Source organism: Rana temporaria, chromosome 2 (genome assembly GCF_905171775.1).
Source record: "Rana temporaria chromosome 2, aRanTem1.1, whole genome shotgun sequence".
NCBI classification, from domain to species: domain Eukaryota; kingdom Metazoa; phylum Chordata; class Amphibia; order Anura; family Ranidae; genus Rana; species Rana temporaria.
The window spans coordinates 104,866,450-104,891,317 of record NC_053490.1 but is presented as its reverse complement, the minus strand read 5'-3'; the positions used below and the strand labels follow the sequence as shown (position 1 = coordinate 104,891,317).

General features: G+C 41.6%; 1 protein-coding gene across 6 annotated transcripts in view; it reads right to left on the bottom strand.

Moving 5' to 3' along the window:
* Positions 1-5,414: 5,414 nt before the first annotated feature.
* Positions 5,415-24,868, bottom strand: part of PCBP2 (poly(rC) binding protein 2) — a 38,746-nt gene continuing 19,292 nt past the window's right edge. The window contains exons 7-14 of one of the 6 annotated variants that reach the window (XR_005747370.1): positions 22,140-22,214; positions 16,736-16,837; positions 16,252-16,293; positions 15,842-15,917; positions 14,261-14,316; positions 12,831-13,000; positions 8,960-9,097; positions 5,415-5,802 (exon numbers count right to left, since the gene is read on the bottom strand). Coding sequence is in view for 5 of the 6 variants with exons in the window: in XM_040340702.1 (XP_040196636.1) it covers positions 11,562-11,922; positions 12,831-13,000; positions 14,261-14,316; positions 15,842-15,917; positions 16,252-16,293; positions 16,736-16,837; positions 22,140-22,214 (882 nt within the window). In the remaining variant the exon portion in view is untranslated. Of the gene's footprint in view, positions 5,803-8,959; positions 9,098-11,293; positions 11,923-12,830; positions 13,001-14,260; positions 14,317-15,841; positions 15,918-16,251; positions 16,294-16,735; positions 16,838-22,139; positions 22,215-24,868 lie in introns of those variants that run through there. The other 5 variants (XM_040340706.1, XM_040340702.1, XM_040340707.1 and 2 more) reach the window with 5 other exon arrangements.

The window sequence follows — 24,868 nt, the reverse complement described above, 5'->3', positions numbered from 1 at the left end:
CCTTTGGTTGTTCAGAGGGTGCACTGGCGGAGGCTTCCTCTCTAACCAAATCTGTAATGCATGTTTTGCATAATGGCTTAAGCCATGACCCCTTAAGGGAAGTTTTGCAAACGGCACACTTTCTCTTAGGTGGTGGCAATGCATCCTTAAGCTTTTCTTTACACTTCTGAAAAACATCAAAAAACAACAACGCTATGCTTACTTTTTGTGTATCAGACCATAGCAAACAAATATGCCACCCACAGACAGTGAACAAAAACACCCAGTCCCCATCACCGCTGTGAAAACACAAACAAAGCATTTCTCCCAAAAACATTCATAAGGGATAGTGCTGCAGGCTCCCCTCCCCCTAAGGGACAACAGGAGGGACACAGAACCCAGGAAAATGGAACCGCTGTTCCTACCTGGGCCAGGCTGGTGCTTGTGGCTCCTGCTCCCGCCACCTCCGCTGCTTCAGCCGGCTCCATGTCTCCCCGCGTGTAGCAGTCGTCCGGTTCTTCCATTTAAATCTTCCCGGTTACCCTCGTCGCCACGAGGACCGGAAGTGCACCGCCAAGGCCGCCTCCCCCTCTGCGCTCCAGCAGCTGGAACCGGAAGCTGCCACGCACCGCCGGAAGTTCCGCCCCCCCCGGAAATGACGTCGCCCGCCATCCGGAACGGCTCCACGTGAACCCGGAACAGGCACCTGACCTGTTCCCTTAGCCCACGCTGGCCGCCTATGGGAGCAGACACTTCCAGAAGTCTTAGCCCTCACTGGGCTCGAGAAAGGGGAGAGCACCGGAGCATCCCCCACCCGTCAGAGGAGATGCTGGGTCCGCCTGAAAAGAACAAAAACCGACCGCAGGTATGCCTCTGCCACCTCCACCTGGAGAGAGTACAGCACACCCCTGGTTCCCTGCAGCGCTTCCACCATGGCCGGAGGAAACACAACTGAGGTCATGGTGGAAGTGGGCGGAATTTAAAGCAATGGCTGCAGTGTTTCCTGGGAAGTGGGTGGAGCTGCGCTCTCTCCAAGTGCTGTCCTGAAAGACGAGGTGAGAAATAGACATTAGCTAGTAAATAGATACCCAACCTTTCAAGCTTTAAACCTGCACACGCTCGTTGAATGGCAACAAACTATGGTACTTAAAGGGTCACTAAAGGAAAAAATGTTTTTCGCTGAAATGACTGTTTACAGGGTATAGAGACATAAAAGTTAACTGATTCCTTTTAAAAATGATTAAAAATAGATAGAAATCAATCATATAATGTGCCTGCAGGTTAGTTTCACTTTTAAACTGGTTTCATGTTCCTGTGAACGAGAGACACAGAACAAAAACAAACAAATCCAGGGCAGTGTTTTGTTTTTAAAATGAATCTGATTGGTTCTGTTAAGTTTTAGACACACAGCAATGACAGCTTAGACAACCGTGAAAAGCTCCCAGTACTGTGGTTATAAGGAGCCAAACAACCAGGAAGTGTGGAGATCAGAGCAGAATTACAGCTACAGCAAAAACGAATAATAAGGACACAAAACCAGTACTGCAGTAAGGTAAAGGAAGCTATTTAGCTAAAAAAAAAAAAAAATCCTTTAATCTCTATAGGAGATCTTTTAAACATTTTTATAGGTTACCTGTTTAGAGTTGCAGAAGAAATCTTGTGCTAGAATTATTGCTCTTGCTCCAAACAATTGCGATACCTCACGTGTGGTTTGAGCAAAGTTTACATACGTGGGCACAACTTAAAGCAGATTTCCACCCAAAAAAGGAACTTCTGCTTTAAGAGCTGGTGACCCCCCGACATGGCACATTTGGTATGTAATATTTTTTTTTGTTGGGGGAGCGTAAAAACCCTCTTCCTCACGGCGCACCTGGAGAAAGTTCACCTCTCCCCCACAGGTCCCAGATGATTGCCCGGCTAATCACAGCGTGCCTCGTGCATGCCCAGCTGTGAAGCCACAGCCAGGCACCCACAATGCCGGCGCCGCAGAGAGGAGGGGGTAGAGGAGGCTTTCATACGCCCACATCGCTGACACCTGGGACAGGCAAGTCTTAATAAAAGTCAGCAGCTACACTTTTTGTAGCTGCCGACTTTTATATGGGTGCAACTCTGTGTGTTCGCTTCTGCACAGGAGTATAGAGGGTTGGGACGCTTTTTTATTTATATTACCTTGTTTTTCACACTGTCCCTTTATTTTGTTTATCACTTTCATGCCTATTACAAGGAATGTAAACATCCCTTGTAATAGAAATAAGCATAACAGGTCCTCTTAATTGAGATATCTGGGGTCAAAACAGACCCCAGATCTCATTTACCTTTAAAAAATAAAAATAAATAAAAAACAAGAAATTAAAAATCAAATGCAAAATGTAACACTTCGTTTTGACCCGAGAACCAGAAGTGATGTCAGAGGTCACTCTGGTCCTCCAAGGGCACAGAGACCACAGTGGGGGCCATCTAGCTCAAACACCTGGATCGTGTCCAGGCTTTACCCGTGGCTTTAGTAAGCCCAGAAACCAGAAAGCGGCAGAAGGGGGGGGGGGACAGCACCTCTCTCGTCACCTCTAAAACGTATCAGATACAGAATCGCCCATAGTAAAAATGATTCCGGGTTATGACAGCTAGCAGTATTGTGTGGTAACATTACTATGGGCTACAGTTGGCAAGAGGTACTAAAGTTACAGTACTTCAAGCAATTTTTGCAGCTTTTATAACAATGTGGAGAAGATTTAAGGGGGCTGCACAGAAAAGTTGGTCTTGCAATGCCAATTTTTTCATTAAAGATGCGTTAAATGGCAAATGTCATTGTCAGTTATGACTATGTTTATCAATATAACTTTTAGCATTATATTATGCCAATATAAAATTTTTGTACACAGGCATTTAAAACTCATATTTTAATTCTTGGGTCCATTAAGCAGATACGTAATGGCGTTATTTTTGAATAGCCGATCGAGTCAGAAGGCAGTGACACTCGTTGGCTCATGCAGAGGACGGAGCCGTGACAGCCCAGCGACCATTTTTTTTTACGGGCACCCGATGCCCATATCGGCAATTTTAACCACTACAGACCCGCGCTATAGCCGAATGACGGCTTCAGCGCGGATCTGAATATCCAACAGGCCGTCAATTGACGGCCGCCCCTTTGGGCGTTCCCCGCACGCGCTGCGGGGAAAGTCTGTGTTGGCCGTGTCACTTGGACACAGCCAATCACAGATCGCCGCGAACAGCCAATCAGAGTGGCTGTTTGCGATGCGATCTGTGCGGCCAATGAGAGATGATCTCATATGTAAACATATGAGATAATTTCTCATTGCCGGCTCACACAGAGACAGCGGTGCTGTCTCTGGAGAGGAGACCGATCTGTGTCCCTTGTACATAGAGACACAGATCGGTCACCCCCCCCTCCCCCACAGTTAGAACACTAAGCAGTATACACATTTAACCCCTTCCTCACCCCCTAGTGTTAACCCCTTCCCTGCCAGTCACATTTATACAGTAATTAGTGCATTTTTATAGCACTGATCGCAGTATAAATGTGAATGGCGCCAAAAATGTTTCAAAAGTGTCCGATGTGTCCGCCATAACGTCGCAGTCGCAATAAAAATCGCAGATCGACCGCCATTTCTAGTAAAAAAAATAAAAAAATAATAATTCTGTCCCCTATATTGTAGGCGCTATAACTTTTGCGCAAACCAGTCGCTTATTGCGATTTTTTTTTTTTTTTTTACCAAAAATATGTAGAAGAATACGTATCGCCCTAAACTGAGAAAAAAAATGTGTTTTTTTTTAAAAAAACTGGGATATTTATTATAGCAACAAGTAAAAAATATTGTATTTTTTTTCAAAATTGTCGCTCTTTTTTGTTTATAGCGCAAAAAATAAAAACCGCACAGGCGATCAAATACCACCAAAAGAAAGCTCTATTTGTGGGGGAAAAAAGGACGCCAATTTTGTTTGGGAGCCATGTCGCACGACAGCGCAATTGTCAGTTAAAGCGACGCAGTGCCGGAAGCTGAAATTTCACCTGGGCAGGAGGGGGGTATATGTGCCCGGTAAGCAAGTGGTTAAAGCTGTTTCAGCATGTTGCCAAAACAGCCGTTTTCGGACAATATATATAAAATCTACACACCATATTTTTCACTATGCAGGTGCTCTTCTGACTTTGAGGTGTGCCAGATTCAATTATGTGTTCAATTGTGTGTTTATCACCCTAATGCTGTGCGCAACAGCTTTGATTGGCAGAGAGGTTTTCATGTGTCCCATTTATACACATCTTGACTCAAACTGCACACTTCAGCTATGAGTAAGCATCAAATTATGATGTGAAACGCAGCCATTTGTCAATGTATGTCTACTTTGTTATTGACCGTTTTTGGATTTTATCCTTTGAAAATTTTGAATAAAATTCACTTCAACAGAGTGCGGCAGTCCAGGATGTTCCTTTTCATGGATTAGTGCAGAGCCAGCACCTGTTGGTGTAACAGGGCAGGAGCCACTACAGGGGGTTGGGGGTTTGGAGTGGTACGTTTTCCTTGAATGACAATTTTGGGGTTTGGCTTTTTATAAGTGCACCAGGAAATAAGATTTGAATACATGATTTTTTTTTCTCCCTACAACAGCCTTGAGGGCTGTGGTTGGCCAGACAGTACTGTATTATACACGGTCTCTCCCTCTCCAGAACCCATTACAAAACTTATCACAGGCATGTGTGAAGCTACCACTTCCTACTGAAAAGGAGATCAATCAGGAGTCTTTAGATGAAATCTCACATTTCAAGCACTGTTTGTAGCTACAGATAAGGCCATCTGCTCAGAGTATAGACAATAGTACCAAGCATCAGGAAGCAGAGAGGACACCCTAGACATAATGGATGCCTTGACAGCAAACTTGTCAGTTTTAAGCTTTTTTTCCTCTCCCCCTTTTAAAGGATGTAGTAAACTTCCATCTTTGAATTTTACCTATAGGCAAGCCTATAATAAGGCTTACCCATTAGTGTAAATCTCCTAAACATGCACCTATAGGAGATATTACAGTACATGCAGCCAGTGACATCACTGGCGCATGTGCTCTGAAGGAACAGCCAACCGTGCCGATCCTTCAGAGCCCTGTGCCGTGACCGGCAGCTCCAGCACGCATCCTCAGTAGTGACATCAACACGGTTTTGGCCAGGTACAGAGTCAGTAAACCCAGAAGCAAGACGGGTTAGGATGGAAACTGCCACATGCAATGACATCACATCGCTGGAAGGATTTGTTTCGAGGCAAGTTTCACATAATGTGCTAGTATGTGATGCACATTATGCCTTTGCTTTACAGCCACTTTAAAAGTTTCTCAACATAACTACATTCTGGATACTAGAACAGGTATTTGCCTGCTTACAGCCATCCTTTAGTCAAGCAGACATCTGTGCTGATAAAAGCAAAAGAAACCACAAAATTTCAGTCCGTCTTTATTCGTTTTCTGAAAAATTCCTGACGTTACAGAACTAAATTGAAATGCCTTTAATAACCCACTCTTTACATTGTGACTTAAATAAAAAAAATTAGGTAACAGGACAAACTTTTATAAAACTAAAATCTTTATCAGCAGGTTTTAACAGCAGAAGAGGAAAACCAAAATTGAGTTAAAATGTCATTTCAATAAAAAGAAAAAAAATTCATGAGTGGATGAGGAAAAAGCACGATGAAACTGAAAACTTGCAAACTAGTTAAAACCTGAAAAAAGGCTGTTTGCAGGGCTATGCAGACTGACATGAGCTAAACAGAGGAGATGCTGGAAGTTTCTTAACTGCTTCCCATGCCACCAGCTTCTGAAGAAAGCCTAAAAGAAAAATGAAAACATAATGAAGGCTAAAATCAAAAACTTCCACAGTGTGTTCTGTTACATAAAGCCTATTCTAAAGAACACATTTAAGCAGCTTGGAAATAAATCACATCTACTTATGCCTGGTGAAAAATGGGAAACGTTTTGCAATGCGAAGTGTCTTACCCTTTGAACTTTTAGGAATGTCCTTTTTGGCTGCCATGTACAGAGACACGCAAAATCTAATATTTAAGCGATTACTCAAATTACCCCTTGCAGTAGGGCTCCCCCTAAACTACAGTGGTTAAACACTCACCCTTTGTCTAAGGTACCATTGAAAATCAAATTTTTGTACTTACCATAAAATTCTCTTGAAGTCTTTAAAGAGGACAGGTATTACAGGAAATCTAAAAACCCTTGGCTTCTACTGCCACCTACAAGAGGCTGGGACACTCAGACGTTAAGCCAACCCCTCATGCTTGTGTTTTGTGAGCAAGCAGTACAAAAGCCATCACAGAGGCAGGACCTGTGTCTTCAAATGGACTTAAAGATGATTTCACAGCAAGTCTTATTTTATGTATAGTCCATTGAGGGGCACAGGAATTTTAGGAATACTTCAACAGTTAGGATGTCCAAAAGCAGTCCACTGAGTGGGCAATAGCCACTAGGACCCAACAGATTATTATTAAGGTACTTATATAGCGCCGTCAATTTACGCAGTGCTTTACATATACAAAGTACATTCGCATCAGTCCCTACCCTCAAGGAGCTTACAACCCAAGGTCCCTAACTCACATTCATATACTGGGCCAATTTAGGCAGAAGCCATTTAACCTATCAACATGTCTTTGGAGTGTGGGAGGAAATCAGAGTACCCGGAGGAAAGCCACGCAGGCACAGGGAGAACATGCAAACTCCGGGCAGGTAGTGTCATGGTCAAGATTCGAACAAGTAACCCTTTTTACTGCTAGGCGAGAGGGCTACTCACTAAAGCAGTGTTTCTCAACTCGAGTCCTCAGGGCGCACCAACATGTCATGTTTTCATGATTTCCCTCAGATGAAATGGCTGTGGCAATTACTAAGGCAGTGAAACTAATTAAATCACCTGTGCAAAATAATGGGAAGCCTGAAAACATGACCTGTTGGGGCGCCTTGAGGACTGGAGGTGAGAAACACTGCACTATATTACTGTGATGTCCATTGTGGAAGATCATACTACAAAGTAAACAAGGAATCAATGCCTTAAGACTAGATGAATAAGGGCCAACCAAATATGAGGATCAACCTGGTGCCCCACACCACATCCGATAACCACAAAGGGGAGGGCAAATGGCTTCGTGAAATTGCTATGAGCAGCAATCTACGTGAAAGACCTAAAGGATCTTCACCCTAGAAGGAAAAAAGTCAGCCGTTACAAATCCTGAAGCTGCCGACTTAATAAAATAGCCCTTACCTGTCCAAAGATCCAGCACAGCATTCTTTGCCTCTGCAGCATGTTTAGTGTGGTTAACCAGCTGTGACTCCTTACAGCTTCACAACTGGCTTCCTGCCTGTGTGAATGGTCCCATAGCCTTCAGGGACCTGTGCATGTCCCAGAAGGCTGTGGGGCCTCAACTTCCAAAAGTGGGTACCTATCAAAACCAGGTACCTGCCAAAAGCAGAACTTCCCTTTTGGGTGAAGCATATATATTGCAGGGTAAATTACTACCAAGAGATCCAACAGGGATAAACAAACTTGTCTCCCACCAGCAAAAGTGGTGTCACACATTCATGCAAAAGGCTGACATAAGAGGACTTCTGGCTTTGAGCTTTAGTGGGAGGTAGACTCTGGTCACCTACAATGTACTACTAGGATTGGGTTCTTTCATCCTATCCGCAAAATCTCCTGCATTGAAGCAGAGGTTCAACCACCATTAGCATCTGAGAGACACCTTCCCGTAAAAAGGGAAATCACTGTCCACAGAAGAGGTTTTATTATTTTTTCCTCAGCTGACCCGTTTAGGTCTTAGCCTTAGAACCATCAGTGGTAACTCTAAAAAGGCTAGATCAATTTGGTAGCATGCCTAAATTGTATGACTGGAGAGTCTACAAACTCTTGGTATTGTATGGAGTTTATACCTTAAGGGACTGTATTTGAGCAGACCAAGGATTTTGATGTGCAATAGAGACTTCAGGGACAGCACTACCTGCCTGGAGATGGCATGTTCTTCCTGTGCATGTTTTCTAGTTTCCTCCCACACACCAAAGACATGTTGGTAGATTAATTGGCTTCTGTCTAAATTGGCCCTATTAGGTGTATGTATGAATCCAAGTTAGGGACCTTCAATTGTAAGCTCCTGGGAGGGCAGGGACTGTTGTGAATGTACAACTATATACGTAAAGCACCGTGTAAAATTGTCAAAACTGCAAAAAAATAAAAATGAATGACTTGGCTGTGAATGGGGGTCAAGAACATGCAAGAGCCTCTGGGAGCTAATGGCTTTATTAAATTGTGCATAGAATCCCAAAATACCTGAAGTGGACACAAGTGGTCTTAGCCATGCCTAGCTATAGTAGAACCTGATGAGGGACTAGGAGTCCCAGTATCTAGGTTTTGGTCATCTGTTTCTTCTGGATACCAAAAAATCTCCCCTAGAAGCAGTAGAGCAATATTGGCTGAGGTCACTCATTGCAGAACGGCCTGTGTGCACGCCTTTAAAGGACAAATACTCACAAAACCCAAACAGTTGGTGAGGTTTCATAGAGGAAGCGATGGATGGGGCAGGTGAAACCGCTTTTAACCCCTTGGTACTAGCTCTCGCGGCGGTAAATTAAGTATGCCAGGAGGAAGGACGTTGCTTGCGGTCATGTGACTGCCACGATTGGCTGTCACATGACGAGCAGCTTTCCATTAGCTGCCACTGTCCCGGGAGCACGCTCTCGGCACAGCTCCATTGGCGCTATAGCACACAAATATGCGGACACTTAGTGCCAAGGCTCACCCACGGAGAGGCTGCATATTTACATGCACTAGGTGACAACATGTTAATGGTACCCTAGACAAAACAAGAACAAACCCTCAAAGTTCAGGGGTGCCCCAAAGCAAGAGTAACTTTGAAATTCCTTCAGAGTTCAGTTTTTATTATTCTGCAGTGGAACTGTAGGCAAACCAAATACACATTTACTGCTTTCTTACCCAAAGGATGTGCAATTCGGCCAGCAATTCCTGAGACACATCTTGACAATCAGAAGATCGCTACATCCTTTAGAATACTGCCTCCTGGGTCAGCTCATTTGACAGAGCACAATGCTCTTTCACTGTCCAAGGAACAGGCTGGAGGCAGAGAGGTAACAAAGCTGAAATGCTGAACCAGTCAGACAAATCCTTTGTAAACGTGCATTTAAACTTTGTGTCCTTTATCTTGCATGACATTTTAGTGTTTATTTTTTTTAAACAAATGTTTTCATGTATAGATTCCATCTATCCCTGTGGGCAGTGTACCACATTACATCTGCGGGCTCTTCTACGTGCTTAGCAGTGCTCCCAATCAGTCCATCGGTCTAGTCAGATGTATTAAGACTCCATGGAGCTTTTGACGAGAAGCGCATATTTTTTGGTACCTGGCCAACAGAATGATAGTATGGAACCAAACATTTGACACCCGTCCGACACCTAGTCTCAATACTCACATCAAGCAATCATAATTCGTTTTCAATAAAAAGACCCTTTTAACTGGCTTTATGGTCGTTTTCACCAACTCTCCCCCATATCTTGAATATAGCAGCTTTAAACAAAATTTAAATTCTAAGCAAAAACCTTGGCAGAATGGTTGTAGTCATCACTATCCTCTAGCCTGAAATGTTAGTTGCTTGACTTGTCATACTGAAACTTTTGTTTAATTCTTTGGTCTAAACAGATACAAGCTAGCAGAATTGACACTTCTCTACATACATGTTGCAGGTCAATATTTAAGCCAGTGTCAAAGCAGCCAGGCAACTAGCATATTTAGGGGGACCCACACAACTTGTGTTCGTGCTAGACAGTATAATATGGAATTTCATACCTTTTGTACATTTACATCTTTCAAGGTAAAATGGATTCAAAATATGCCATTAGTCATGAACACTTCCCATTGTATGTTTTTGTGTATACAAAATGGATACAGGCAATGGCATTCACATGTACTCAACTCCAAATCAGGCTTGTTCTTTTAGCAGATCAATGGCATAAGTAAAACCACAGTGAAAGTAGTGCATGGTAAGGTCAGATTAGGATCTTCTAAAAAGACTAGATACTGTATGTATTATTGCAAGTGTTTAAACCAGGATATTCTCTTCTTATCACTGCTGGCAAGTAGACCTGCAATCCTACAATGCTTCAATTGTGCATACACTGAAAACCCTTATGCATATGGTACATTTGGTTATTTGTAGGTATACAAAAGGATATAGCAGCTGACCAGTTATTAGATGTGGTGATTGCATTCATTTTCATTGTCTGGCTAAGAATATTCCAAATACAGAAGAAACCCATTTTAATAAAAATCGGTTCCCTGTACACTGGCTGTGAGCTGGACAGAAAACATCCTTATATTTCTCATGTAAACTACCAATCCAACTGTCCCCCCGTATGCTACTGAGACAAGGGCAGATAGGTCTGAAGTGTTTAGTCAGGGTGGTAACCATAGCTCTAGTAGGCAAGTGAAGCTATCCAGAGACAGGTGTATTACAGAACTACCAGATAAAAAATAAATAAATGCAGCCACTACATCCAGGGACAAGCCAGCTATAATATATTTGCTGCTTTAAGGATTTTTGCACCCTTATATAAAAATGCACCTACATTACTGTAGTCAGTGCTCTTTTCACCATGTATTGAACTCATCAAAGCGCCTGAAGGTAACCCTAATGCAACCACTCAATTTTACTGAAAACAGAATACACTAAGATTTCTTAATGGTTGCCAGAGATTAAACTTGAAAACATGGCGGACAGCGTAGTTGACAAGGAAACCCTGTAGTTTAAGGTTATAAACCCAATGTACCGCTTAAGCTATAACTATCTGCACAAAATATATCTATAAGTCACTATGTGAGGGAAAACGAGTGCTCCTTCTAATGCGATTCCTCTAATGATTCAAGCTGTGAACAGAAACCTTGTGAAAATCTGTTACACTAGATAGGGCCTTCGTAAATGTTTGTAGTATTTTCTTAAAATGCTTAGATTTTTTTTCTCATATAAAAGCATTACTGGGCTTAAAGAAACCAGCAAATGAAGTGCAAAATGCTATGACTGTGTACCACCACCTGTGTCAGACTGCTTGCTTTGATGAGATTAGGAAAAGAAAAATTGGCTCTGGCTTCTACGGGTTAACAGTCTTTAGCTCTTGCACTGCAAACATGCCAGTTTCTAAGCATTTCCAACATGAAAACATTTTCCAAAGAAAAGTTGTCAAGACTTGAACATAAAGCCAGTATGGAGGCAAGACGTAAAATTATCTTTCTATATAAAAACAAACTAAAACATTGTCAGCAAACCAATGTTGCTTTATTGAAATACAGTGAATGCTAATAGCCAACACTACTGGCAAGGTTTACAGATTGACAAAAAAAAAAAAAGGCAAAAAATCTACCTTTTCAATTACTTATAAGCCCCAAATAATTCAAACTAAGCCACCATCTAGGTGGTACAACTTATGTGTAGCATACTGGGACTTTGATGCAGCAGAATACACAGTCAAATTCAATAAAATCAAAAATGCGTAGGTGTGAACAGTTTGAACTAGTCAAACAGACTACTCAATACGGAGAGAAACGCTGCTTTTCCGATTTCACTTTAGTATACAGCTGGGTAGCAGAGGCAGGAACAGCAGAGGATGAGGTAGAGGAGGCGGTGGACACAACATTTAGAGCCAGGAGCGGGACGGGTTTCATGTCAAGCAGATTGGAGACACAAGGGACAGTCGAGGGATTAGGGAGGCTGGAAGGTGTTTCCGAGGAAGAGGAGTTGGAGGCGGAGGAAGGTTCACCACCCCCGGCCGTGGAGGTGTTCACCAGAGAAGGGGCAGCGTTGGAAGAGGAAGGGGTGGAGGATTGAGAGATGCTGAGAAGGTCAGGGGTCGTGACGCTCTGGGAGGAGGAAGGTTTAGCAGTTTCTAGACTGTAACAGAGGAGAAAAGAAAAGGGAACAAAAACAAAAACGGGTGGGTGGGAGGGTAGGTACAAAACAAAGGAGTACAGGAGGATAACAATGGAAGCGGAGAGCAAGCAGAACTATATATCAAGCAAAGTCTACCACTATAGTTACAAATGCCACCCAACTAGTGTCACTTCTGTTTTACAACCACCAAAAAGTGGTCAGACAGATAAGGCATTAAGATTAGATTAGTTTCCCTTTAAATATGACTCTTGCAATGCAAACCGCAGTAAAATACCACTAGAGTTTTGAAATGGCCCCCCACAAATATTTTGCACTGCTCAGTTTTAGTCAATGGCTGGTAAGGGTTAATTACAGACTTCAGGGCTGACTAAGCTAGAAACCTATTCTACCAAATACTCAGCTTTACAAAAGGGCACCAAATATTAAACAGTGTAAAGAAAACACAATCTTGTCAACCATTTCCTTATAATCCCAATATCCACAGGCAATGTATTCCCTGTTAGCTCTCCATTTCCTGTGCTTGGTGTCGATTTGCCTTCCAGTATCCTCTTAGCATTTAAAACCTGGGGTAGCCCCTTTGGAATGTACCATACATGCAAGGATAGATATAGTAATGGAAATTTTACACACCAAAAAAGAGCCAAGGCTTTCATGGAAGGCAAATCTAGAAACTGTAGACCTTGCTATATTTGTAGACATGCAGATAGCCCAGTCACTATATGGAGCATTAAAAAACACAAGTACCCAAACAATCATGGCTTCCAGATCTTTACAATACAGAAGTTTGCATTGGGAAGAACCATATCAACAGATCTGGAAAACATGTAGTGACTGGGGAAGACACTTGACACAAATTGCTCAACTTTCATTATCAAAATACTCGTTCTGTTAAGATTTCAAGGTCTTACCTGACATTGATAAGGTACTGGGCCAAACTAATGCTGGCTGTGGACCCAGTAATTGTAACCTGACGATCAGTGGAACCTTCAACAGGGTTAGCAATCTTAATCTGTGCTCCAGACATCTGGCGAATCTCATTTATTTTAGCTCCTTGACGCCCAATGATGCAACCGATCAGCTGTAAGAGAAAAAAAAAACATATGTACAATTTTATACTTTAATTACAAACATCCAAGTTACATACTAGGACAAATAGTGTTTAGATTTCAATAGAAGCCTAATTGGCCATCTCGCTTGAATAACACACAGGTGTTGTGCTAGGAGCATGTGTTATGAGAGGATTTGAGTTGAGCATGCAGATTGGCACTTTTGTCAGGGGAGGAGATTTTTGTTGACAGAAAAGCAATTTTTTGCTCGCAATTTGGCATGCTCGCCCTGGGCTCCAAGTCAGTGGTCATCAACCCTGTCCTCAGGGCCCACCAACAGGCCAGGTTTTATGTATTACCTTGGGGAGATGCAGACTAGAATACCGCAATCACTGAGCAGCAAATTACATCACCTGTGATGTATCTGTTATCTTGCAAACCTGGCCTTTGAGGACATGGTTGATGACCACTGCTCTAAGTGACCTTGTCCCAGCATTGGGAAAGTATAGCCTTTCATGCAGCCAGGGACAAAACTAGCAAGTTAAAAACGCATGCAGTGTGGAGTTCTGCTTTAATGGAAACACTTAGCTTATCTGAAAAAATTAGCATTTTAATAAATTCAGACAAAGGTCAAAAGAAAACCACTGAGCAATCATTTTCAAATAGACTTAAACAGTCAAGAGCTCTGATCCATTTATGTATATTGTCAGATTCTGAGAGCACAGATATTCAAATATCCATTTTTTTAAAAAGAGTGGAGACGGATTAGAACATTTGTCAGATTAAACTGCCGTCTGTCTCCCAGTTAGGGGAGATTCATCCTGTGTTCTGTTTACAGTACTTATAAGTGAAAAATAATCAATTTTTGGGTGTCACCAAAATTAGAGGGGCCTCTTCCAATGGGGAAAGCAATTCTGGTCACCTGTGGGCCCAACAGATTTCCCCAATTTGAAAGTATTTTCTCACTTTTTGTTTGGGCTATGGAACAGGAAATGAATGCAAATCTCCCCAATAGGAGACAGATGGCAAGAAAATTCATCCAAAAAAAAAAAAATTTTTTAAAACAGTTTGCATATAGTTCTACCATTGAAGACCCCACCAAGGTAACCTTATATGAGTAGGTCAAACTGACTTTGAATGGAAACTCAATCTAAAGGCTTTACAAATATTTACTTTGGCATTACAATTTTTTTTCCTTCAAAATAAACGGCACCAGCGTTTCTCTTACAATATGATGGTGGTTCAGAACTATACCCCATTGACCTCAAACATGCACAAGTTTATAAACTTACATCATTTGGAATGGTGAGTTCGTGGGAAGTTGTCTGAGCTGAAGCATCAATACCTCCTGCAAATAAAGTAGATTTAAGAATTAAATTGTAGCTAAAAACAACCCGGACAAAGATGCTCCTATATGCTTCAAGCTATGAAAGCGGAGCTTAGCTATGCATAAAACAAAGATGTATCTGCTTAATCGAGAAAGCTATCCGAGATTAAAGTTATGCTGGGGACATGTGTAGCACCAATTCCCTGCCAGAGTGAGGAACAGAAGGTGGATGGAGAAATCAGTTTTCATCTTAATGCATTTAGGTGAAATCCCTTGCACTTTCCGCCCGCCCCCACTTTACTTACCTGAGCCCTGAATCTCCGTGGGCGCGATCCGCATTGCTTTCCCCCAGGTCTTGTTGGCTCTTCATTGGATAGATTGATAGCGCAGCCATTGGCTCCCTCTGCAGTCAATCCAATCCAATGATGCGGCTAAGTCATACAATTGGCAGCTATGGACACAGAGTATGGCACAGGAGTACACCCGCAAGCCAACCCCCTCGGGACAGAGCTTCCCAGAGGCGGTTAGCTCTTGCAGGGAGGAGCCGCAAGAGATGCCGTGGGACCCCGGAAGACGACAATCGGGCCCACTCTGTGCAAAATGTACTGCACAGTGGAGGCAAGTATGACATGTTTATTTATTTTTTAAATAGCTGAACCTTTACAAACCGTTTCAGCCAAAGCCCCCAAACATTCAAAAAACATTTTGTAAAATGAGGTTGACACCCAATAAGTCTAGACTTAAAATTTTGCCTGTCAGCTAAGTGGCAAACTTTAATAACTATTGGTCCAATTCTGGTATGCACAGTAATAAAAACGATGTGTTGCAGAAAAAAAACAAGCTAGTGTGTTCTCCCGGCAGGGGGCAGAGGGGTGAGGAGGCAGAGGAAAGCCATCCTCGTCGGTAGTACACAGTAATTACTATAATAGCAGCTAGCAATAATCGCATGTAAAATTTTATAGGCTGGTTGCACCCAGGTTGACTGATCAACTTTGGTACATTGAGCCTGCCCATACATGGTTCGAATTTCAGCCAATCCGTTGGACAGGCAGAGATACAAACGTCTATGGCTGGCTTGGCCTAGAAAGTTGATTGGTTTCTGTGCAGAGCTGAACCAGATTTTCCACTCCCCAGTTTAAGTAAATCAACCCCACAAGCTATAGAGGCATGGTAATGAAAATAAAAACACATAAAATAGGAAAGCGTAAAAAATTCATAATCTGGAGGACAAATTTAATGAACATGCTGTCATCCATCCAATAAACTTCTGTGCTCAGAATTTTCTTTTCTCTTCACAATTTGGATTTTTTTTTTTAAACATCAAAACCTTTCAAATTTTAACAGTCAAATGTGTCCACTAAAGACTGGAAGTAGTAATTTAAAAGACATGCATGAAATACTATATGCAAAGTATAAGTTTCCCTTAGAAGATCGCACAACCATACTGATCTTTGAGTGAAGCAGCTGACAGACTGGAAAATTGCAAAGCTAGCAGTGAGCAGTGTGGCTCATTAAAAAAAATTGAAAACAAGCAAAGATTCCTTACCACTGAATCCGGTGTTGCCACTATGGGACATAGGGAAGTGAGATTGCTGCATTGCCAGTTGGTGTAACTTGGTCAGCTAAGGAAGAAAAAAATGCAGTTCTAGAGAGATGCAAGGCAACTGGATATTAACTAAAAAGGAAGATGTGAACAGATTGCTTAGCTCAGTGTCCAGCTAGAAGACCAAATATGAGAAATATTAGCGCTGTGATAGAGTACACACGGCGTAGAATTGCATAAAACAGTGCTAATCACTGTTCTAAGAGGGTACAGCTAAAAGCATACTTCCTGCAGGTTCATTGTATTTAGAGCAAAAGCAGATAAGACAAGAGGTGCTTAAAATGTGAAGGTGATCCCGAAATACCCAGAACTACAGCCCTCAGAGCATTGCAAAGAGGCAAAAGCACACTTACATCAGGCTGAGGAATGGCATACTGTCCTTGAATGGTGTAGGCCTATAAAAAGGAGCAAAAAGTAGTCCAATTAAACCCATGTGACAGCCAGCAAGACCAATGTGTGAAGGCAAGTGCTAACCAGACAAGACATAAAAACAGTAAGCAAAGCGGATTTAGGAAGACCAATTAGCATTAGCATTAGCCGTTTAGAGTGCGGCAAGACAATATTTAAAAAGGAGTTTCCTACTCGTGACAGTCTCAAAGTGAAAGCTTGGCTACAAATAAAATGTAGTATAGAGTTTAAGCCCATGTAGGACTGCCAAAGCATTGAGAATTGCACATGATCTGTGATAAGAAAACATTGGCATCTAAAAGTAACTCTTATCTTCATACTTTGTTTTTAAAAAGCCTGCAACTATTCAGTTTTAGAAGCAGCTTATAAAAGAAAAAAGAAAAGTTTTGAAAATTAAAAAACGTCTAGATAGTAAATATCAGGACCTACCCCATGGAGATCCACAGCATCTAGGGAGACTCCCCCTGTGTGGGACCTCCGCCCCTCCCACAGGTCAGTCTCACATGCGTGCCCTCCGGCTTGGCGCGACACCTGTTGAACAAAGCGAAAAACGGGATTCAGTTATCTCTGATAAAAGTCACAGCCTCAGTCCTCAGACATCATAACCCCAGCCACCACATCCATTGGAAACATTGGAAAGGATGAGTTGGGTCATGGATCCAAAATGAGGCCACAAGTTTAAGCTATTCCTTAACTTCACTCATATCTATCTCCGTGTATGCTTATACTTAAAATGCATCTTAAACAGAACAGCAACAAGAATTTCAGACTGTTGATAAAGATATCTATGCCACAAATATCAGCATTCAAGAACTAGTTAGAACTTTTAACACTGATCTCTGAAAAGTAAAAAACAAGTTATTCCACCAACAGTGCACTATCTGGCATAAAATTTAAGTCACATGACCTTTATTTTAAGTCTAATCATATGCATCAACCTAAAGCTAAATCCTTAATGCTTCAGTTATTACAAGCCTGAAAATTTAGAACATGTAAAGGATTAGCAGCAACTTAAAAAAGGATTCATAGGTATATTAACAAAACTGAATACCGATATACCCTAACCTTAATACTGCCTACAAGTAGTCTCAGTATCCTTTACCAACCTTTACAATACATGCTAAATAGATGTTCTGTTACAGAATTGTGGCATGAAGTAACCATTTGATGCAGCCATAACTGCACTTTAATATAGTACCCTCTTTCTTAAACCAATATGGTGAGCTTATTATGCGTCAGTCATTTTGGATCCATGATTACAACTCTTCAGTGAAATAAAAAAAATAAAAGAAGACTTCATAAGGCAGTCGCTTCCATCAGAGACACTTAACACTTTGTTCAAAAAAGGTGACAACAGATACAAAGAATTTTACATACAACAGCCTGTTCAGAACTATTAGCTCTGTGAGGAAAGTAAACCTGATTAAAAGCCAACCCTCAACATTTAACAGATGCAGGGCTCTTCTGTGCAGTAGCTGTGGCAAACACAAGCCATCAGCTTTATTGACTCTTGAAATTGGGAATCTTTCAGATGTGCACTGGCATAGAACTTAAACGTGTGACACTGACAAAATGATGCAATGCAAAAACATAACATTTGGACCATTTTGGTAGCTGAACATTTAAATGTGCCCCTTAAAATATTGCCTCATCATTGCATTGCTTGCAGTTTAATAAGTTGCAATATAATATTGCAATATAAACACTGTAAATGTTTTTTATACGGCCACGTGACTGCAAATCTCCAGTTCATCTGTATGTAAGGAGAGCGAACAGTTGAATCAGAGCAGCAACATCACCCACAGGCATTTATAGCAAAAGTAGTTATTAGCTGGGAGAAAGGCATGTAGAAGGGGAGCTTTGCTCAAAAACATCCACCACCCACACCATAATTTATTATAAAATGGTTTTCAGAGCGCTAGAGCAATGGCGAGGCAGCATTTCTAAGTTGTTTCAGTGTTTAGCAATTCAAGGATAGTTTCCCCATTTACGTCAATGTAGTTTTAGGAAGCCGAGTAGTGTCATTTGCACAAACCAATATTTTCTAAGCTACCAATTTGATGCAAAAAAAAAAGTGTTGCACAGGTATATAGTCCAAAAATTAAGTCTGTGCTCCATTTGATAATTGCGCAAAAAAAAAAAAAAGGAAAAAAAAAAAAAAAGATAACAAAATTAGTGCAGCACTCCCTTCACCTTACCAATAATTACTACACTAAAAAAAAAAAATCAGTAAATTATACACTCTACATACATAAATCTACAGTACAAGCAAAGTGAGAAACAAAAAGCAATACAAATATGAGATGCAAAAAACTGTGCACATAAACAAAGTCCAAAATGTATATATTCTAAGGGCTCACACAGTATATCAAGTTCACGACAGTCAAACATTTAAGTGTAGTGAAACCACTTTTCAATTTATGTGAACCAAACTTCACCTGTTCGCTCACCTAGATTAAGTCTGCTTAGTGAATTGAAGGTCAAAACTAGCATGAAACATCCAGTTAGGCACCATTGTAAGCTCAAAAACACAATACTTAAAATAGTTCACTTCTAATCATGAAAACGTGATTAAATGCACTTTTGTGATCCAATAGTTCCAGCCGGAATCAATAAGCCTGGGTACATGCCGCATTGGTCTGTCTTTCTAGCAGCAGCTCATTGTCAGACGCACAATGGCACTGGTCACACCCAGAAGTAGTGCATCCCTATCGAACTAAGGAAGAAGCCCCTGCTTACCGGGCAGGAGGCATGCACGTTATATTGATTCCAGTTGAAACTATTGGACCATGTTACTTGCAGTTTTAAGATATCAGTGCGCACTGACGTTCTTTATTCTATTTTGAGCTTGCTATTGCCTGGGGTGGACGCTGGAGAAAAAGCGTCTAACTGGATAATGGTTCATGCCGGTTTTGATCCTCCAAGTGATGTCCACTTAAGTGAACACACAGTTGCACAGGGTAAGGGATGTGGATGTTATTACAGGTGATTTCAGAAGTCTGGTTCACATATTGAAAACGGAAGTGGTTTATATTGCACAAACTGAAAATACTGTGAGCTGAGCACGAGGAATATATGCATATTGTGCTCAGTGCATATACTTATGTTTTGCATTTCACATGTTGGTGTTTACTTTGTCTCACGGAGAGGAAGAATGGGGAAATGCTAACGTAAACAAGCATTTCCCCATTCTTCCTAGTGAATGGACACCGATCATAGCTCCCTGTAAAATCGGGAGCGGTGATCAGTGCCGCGTCACAAGTAGCCCATCCCCCCTAGTTAGAACATATCACCAAGACACTTGACCCCTTCCCCACCCTCTACTGATTAACCTCTTCAGTGCCAGTCATTTACACAGCAATCAATGCATTTTATAGCACTGCTCGTGGTATAAATGTGAATGGTCCCAAAATAGCACCAAAAGTATCCGATATGTCCGCCATAACGCTGCAGTCATGATAGAAATTGTTGATCGCCGCCATCACTAGCAAAATAAAAATGTCATAAAACTATCCCCTATTTTGTAGACACTAACTTGTGCGCAAACCAAACGCTTATTGAGATTTTTTTTTAACAAAAATATTTAAATTCGTTTTTCTTCAGTTTAGGCCAATACGTATTCTACATATTTTTTGGGGATATTATAGCAAAAAGTAAAAAATATTGCTTTTTTTCAAAATTGTTGCTCTATTTGTTAATAGCGCAAAAAAATTACCTGCAGAGGATCAAATACCAACAAAAGAAAGCTCCATTTGTGTGTGTGTGTGTGTGGGGGGGGGGGGGGGGGGTTTGGAGGCCACTTTGCACGACCACGCAACTGTCAGTTAAAGCGGAGCAGTGCCGAATCGCAAAAAGTGCTCTGGTCTTTGACCTGCCAAATGGTCCCGGGGCTGAAGTGGTTAAGGTAAATTTTTAAACTTTATTGTATTTTTATTTTAGTGTCTAATAAGGTGAAATAGTCTATCAAGCACAAGTTTAGTACATACATAAATACCCAGTTTTTAACATAAAACATTAGGTTGTGCCGAGTACATAAGATATCCAACATTTTAAGCCTTAAAATTGCACATGCCAGTGAAAAAAAGGTGAAAGTTGATACCAATATTTACCATAGGCAACGCTTTAAAAGCTCTTACAGGCCATCAGTTTAGAATTAATCTTGAATAGTGCTCCTAGAATTATTACCCTCATTCAGTTGGCAAAATGCAAAATGCAGCAGAAGTTATAAGAAACCTGTCAGTGAAGGGGATTTCCCTCTAGTCCTCCCCAGAACAGTCAACCCCACTAGATGGATGTGGATTATTTTTCCCCCCAACCTCTTGTTCTGCTGACAACTAAAATTCTTGTTTAGGGCTCTTTCACACGGGCAGACCGTATGTCCACTTTTTCATCCATCCATCTACGGAGAATGCGGGTGTCAGCGGATGATCATCCGCTGACACCCGATCTCATCCGGTGCCGCAATCCTCCGATTCTGTAGATGGAGGAAACCCCTATTTTTTCATCCGGCTGCAGATCGGATCAACAGGGACAGACGGTCCATGTTGATCCGATCCCCCTATAGGTAAAGGGTCAGAGATCCGACAGGGCGGTCCCTGCACAGTGTGCGGGGACAGCCCGGTCATCCGCTGGCTCAGCAGGGATCAACGGAGCGATCCCCGCTGAGCAAGCAGCGGTTCACGGGGTGGATCACCACAGATCCATCCCGTGTGAAAGAGGCCTTACCCCTATTTTTTTAAATTTTAACCAGTGCATGGGCAATTTAAGAATAAAGCAGCTCTAATAGTAGAAGGGAACCACCTGACCTGCAATGATGTCCCGATTACCATTTTTTGGATTTCACCTTGCCTAGTTTCAGTGACAATGGTCACTGACACAGATTGTGAATCTACCTTGTGGGGACAGCAATAAAATTTTTAGGGGTTCCAATTATCCCTTCTCAAAAAAACTGTCAACTCTACAGATCCGAAGAAGTGTTTCTAGCATGCAATAATGTAATCTTTTTAAAGGGTAAGTTCACCTTCACAGAAAAAAATCTGTAAGGTGAACTTGCACAGAAAGTACTGCATCCACAGCAGTAGCACCGACACAAAGCAGCCAGGCATTTATATACCTTTACACAACAGTTGGCTTTGTTGTATACAAGGATCAAGCCTCTAAAGCCACCTAGTCAATTTTACATGTACAGTAAATATGCCATCTATCGTCCCCCACCCAATCTGTGCTCGGGCACCCCTGATGTCTTAGTTAAGAGAACCTGTAACCCCAACTATGCAGTCATATAGAGAACTTCAAACAACTTAAAATATATGATATATCCATGTTTTTATCACATCCAAAACATTGGGTGTCCAAACATTTACACAAGAGTAAAGGCATTTATTTTAGTGCCAACATTCACTATCAGCTCTGAGCAGATGACCAGTGAAAGGTTTCTGAAGAGTTGCTGACACAACTTTGGATACTGTCGTTCCCCATTTTACAGGCACGTACAACATTAAACTTGACATTGTTATCAATTTACTCAATGCAACCTCATTTTATATTCTGGGTACCTATACTGTGCTTGCTGGCACTTTTATACAGAAAATAGATTTTAGAAATGGCACTAAAACTGCTTTTATTCTACAGTGTCCGTTTTTAGAAAATGTTTTTGAGAAAAGATGCAAAAAAAAAAAAAAAGAGGAAAAAGTTAAAGGTTTTAAGTAATGATCTATCTGGATACGTCTTTCTTGCCTCCTACAATATATACTTTTTTTTATCACAGATCATGTGTAAATCACTACAGGGGTAGGGGGGACAGAAAACCGGTGTCAAGGTCTACAAGACTTACCTGCCCACCTGCAAATATAACCGGAGAACTGGAGGGTTTTGGCCGATATGGTATGGTTACCCCCTTTGGAGGAGACTAGAAGGAAAGATTGAATATACAGTCAGAAACATCAATTGTATTGCTTTTTGGACATTAAAATCAACACATGGTTTGACCAAAATAATTAGGCTTTATAACTAAAGCAAAAATTATACAAAACACCTACTCACAACTGTATTAAAGTGATTCTAAAGCCTAGTTTTTTTTACCTTACTGCATCAAGGTAAAAAAAACAGAATCCCCCCTTCATACTTACCCAAGCCCATTCCTGATCAAGCACTGTGCCTGAGAGCAGAGGCTTGGCTGGCTCTGTTACTCCTCTCTGGGCAGATTGATAACAGGAGCCACTGGTCTGTGTCAATAGACACAGACGGGACGTTTTGGGAAAGCACGCACGGGTGCCACCATATAAAGAGACTTCCTATAGGGGAACTCACTGAAGAGGGAGCCAGGAGCACCAGAGGGGGACTCCAGAAGAGGAAGATCAGGGATGCTCTGTGCAAAACAGTTGCACAGAGCAGGTAAATGTGACAAAAAAGGAACCTTTGATGATATCACTTTAAAGTGTCAATAAAAGGCAATTTTTTTGTTTAGAGCGGAGAGGCAATAGAACTTTATAAACAAAAATAAATAAATAGGCGCAATATAAACAATGTGATCAATAATAAAGCAGCTGCTGTCACTTTAAAGTCTTCAATTCCACCTGCAAAAAAATATATATCAATAACAGGTGCTATGCTATAAAGTGACTAAAAGCATACATAACCTGATGCATAACTAATAAATCCACTGTCAGCAATTCACCCCAAGTGCAGACAATAAGTGCTCTCCACCACCGGTATCACAAGCTGCTCACCTCATAAACGAATAAAATCAGCAGCTGTCCCCTATGGGGATAATGAAGACACCTGGCACACTATGAATGCAGAGACCTATGGTAAAAGGCTCCTTATTGGGTTGAAAGAACCAACAGTCTTGCACGTTGGATATTGTATGCAAAAAAGGCAACATCAAGTGTTCTCTGTATTATGCCAATAGTATAAAAAGTAGTAGATACACTCACAAATACAGCACAATTGGCTTGTGCAAACGGCAAGGCATTAAAATATCCAAATGGCCGTGGTATTACATCAGTATGCAAGCTCCGCATCCTAGACCATGGGTGCTCTACCTGTGGCCCTGCAGCTGTTTCATAACTACAAGTCCGAGGCATAGCAAGGCTGACAGTTCCAAGCATGACTCCCAAAGGCAGAGGCATGATGGGACTTGTAGTACCACAACAGCTGGAGGGCCACAGGTTGAGCACCAATGCCCTAGACCAGGGATATGCAATTAGCGGACCTCCAGCTGTTGCAAAACTACAAGTCCCATCATGCCTTTTCCTCTGGGTGTCATACTTGTGGCTGTCAGTCTTGCTATGCCTCTTGGGATTTGTAGTTCTGCAACAGCTGGAGGTCCGCTAATTGCATATCCCTGCCCTAGACACATGTCGTCAGGGCGTCGACTTTAGTACGATGTGACACGTTAATTGCGCTTTGAGTGAATCTACTACTGTTTTTACAAGTTGGCTTAATACAGAGCACTAGATGTTGCTTTTTTGCTTATAATATCCAACGGGCAAGACAATGAAAATATATATCTCTCTATATACACACACAGCATGAACATAATGATACATCGATACCTACATGTCAGCTTAGCAGCATGAGAAGTAACAAACGTTCGTTACTTCTCATGTGCTAAGCGCTGACATTTATGTATCGATGTATCAATCATGTTCATGTCATGTGTGTATGTGTATATATGAAATCACTTTACTTGTTTCATACTTTTATCACATATAAATGTTTACCAACAACTCTACCTCCACAAGTCAATTGTCTCATTAACTACTTGCCGCCGTCGTTTTAGCTCTACGCCGGCTCTCGCAGGATACCAGGGGCGCGCGCCCCCGAGTCCAGTGCGCATGCCCGGCGGGCGCGATCTCCGCTGGGCACCCAAGATTGCTCGTTGCAGAGCAGGGACCGGGAGCTGTGTGTGTAAACACAGCTCCCGGTCCTGTCAGGGGGGGAAAATGCTGATCCTCTGTTCATACAACGTATGAACAGAAAATCAGTGATTTCCCCTAGTGAGGCCACCCCCCCCCCCCCACAGTAAGAACACACCCAGGGAACATACTTAACCCCTTCCCCGCCCCTTAGTGTTAACCCCCTTCACTGCCAGTGGCATTTTCATAGTAATCCAATGATTTTTATAGCACTGATCACTATAAAAATGCCAATGGTCCAAAAAATGTGTCAAAAGTGTCCGCCATGTCGCAGTACCGTAAAAAAACAACAAAAAAAACGCTGATCGCCGCCATTACTAGTAAAAAATATATATTAATAAAAATGCCATAAAAATACCCCCTATTTTGTAAACGCTATAACTTTTGCGCAAACCAAACGCTTATTGCGATTTTTTTTTACGAAAAATATGTACAAAACGTATCGGCCTAAACTGAGGGGAAAAAAAACGTTTTTATATATATTTGGCCGATATTACAGCAAAAAATTAAAAATATTTTTTTTTTTCAAAATTGTCGCTCTATTTTTGTTTATAGCGTAAAAAATAAAAACCGCAGAGGTGATCAAATACCACCAAAAGAAAGCTCTATTTATGGGGGAAAAAGGACCCCCATTTTGTTTGGG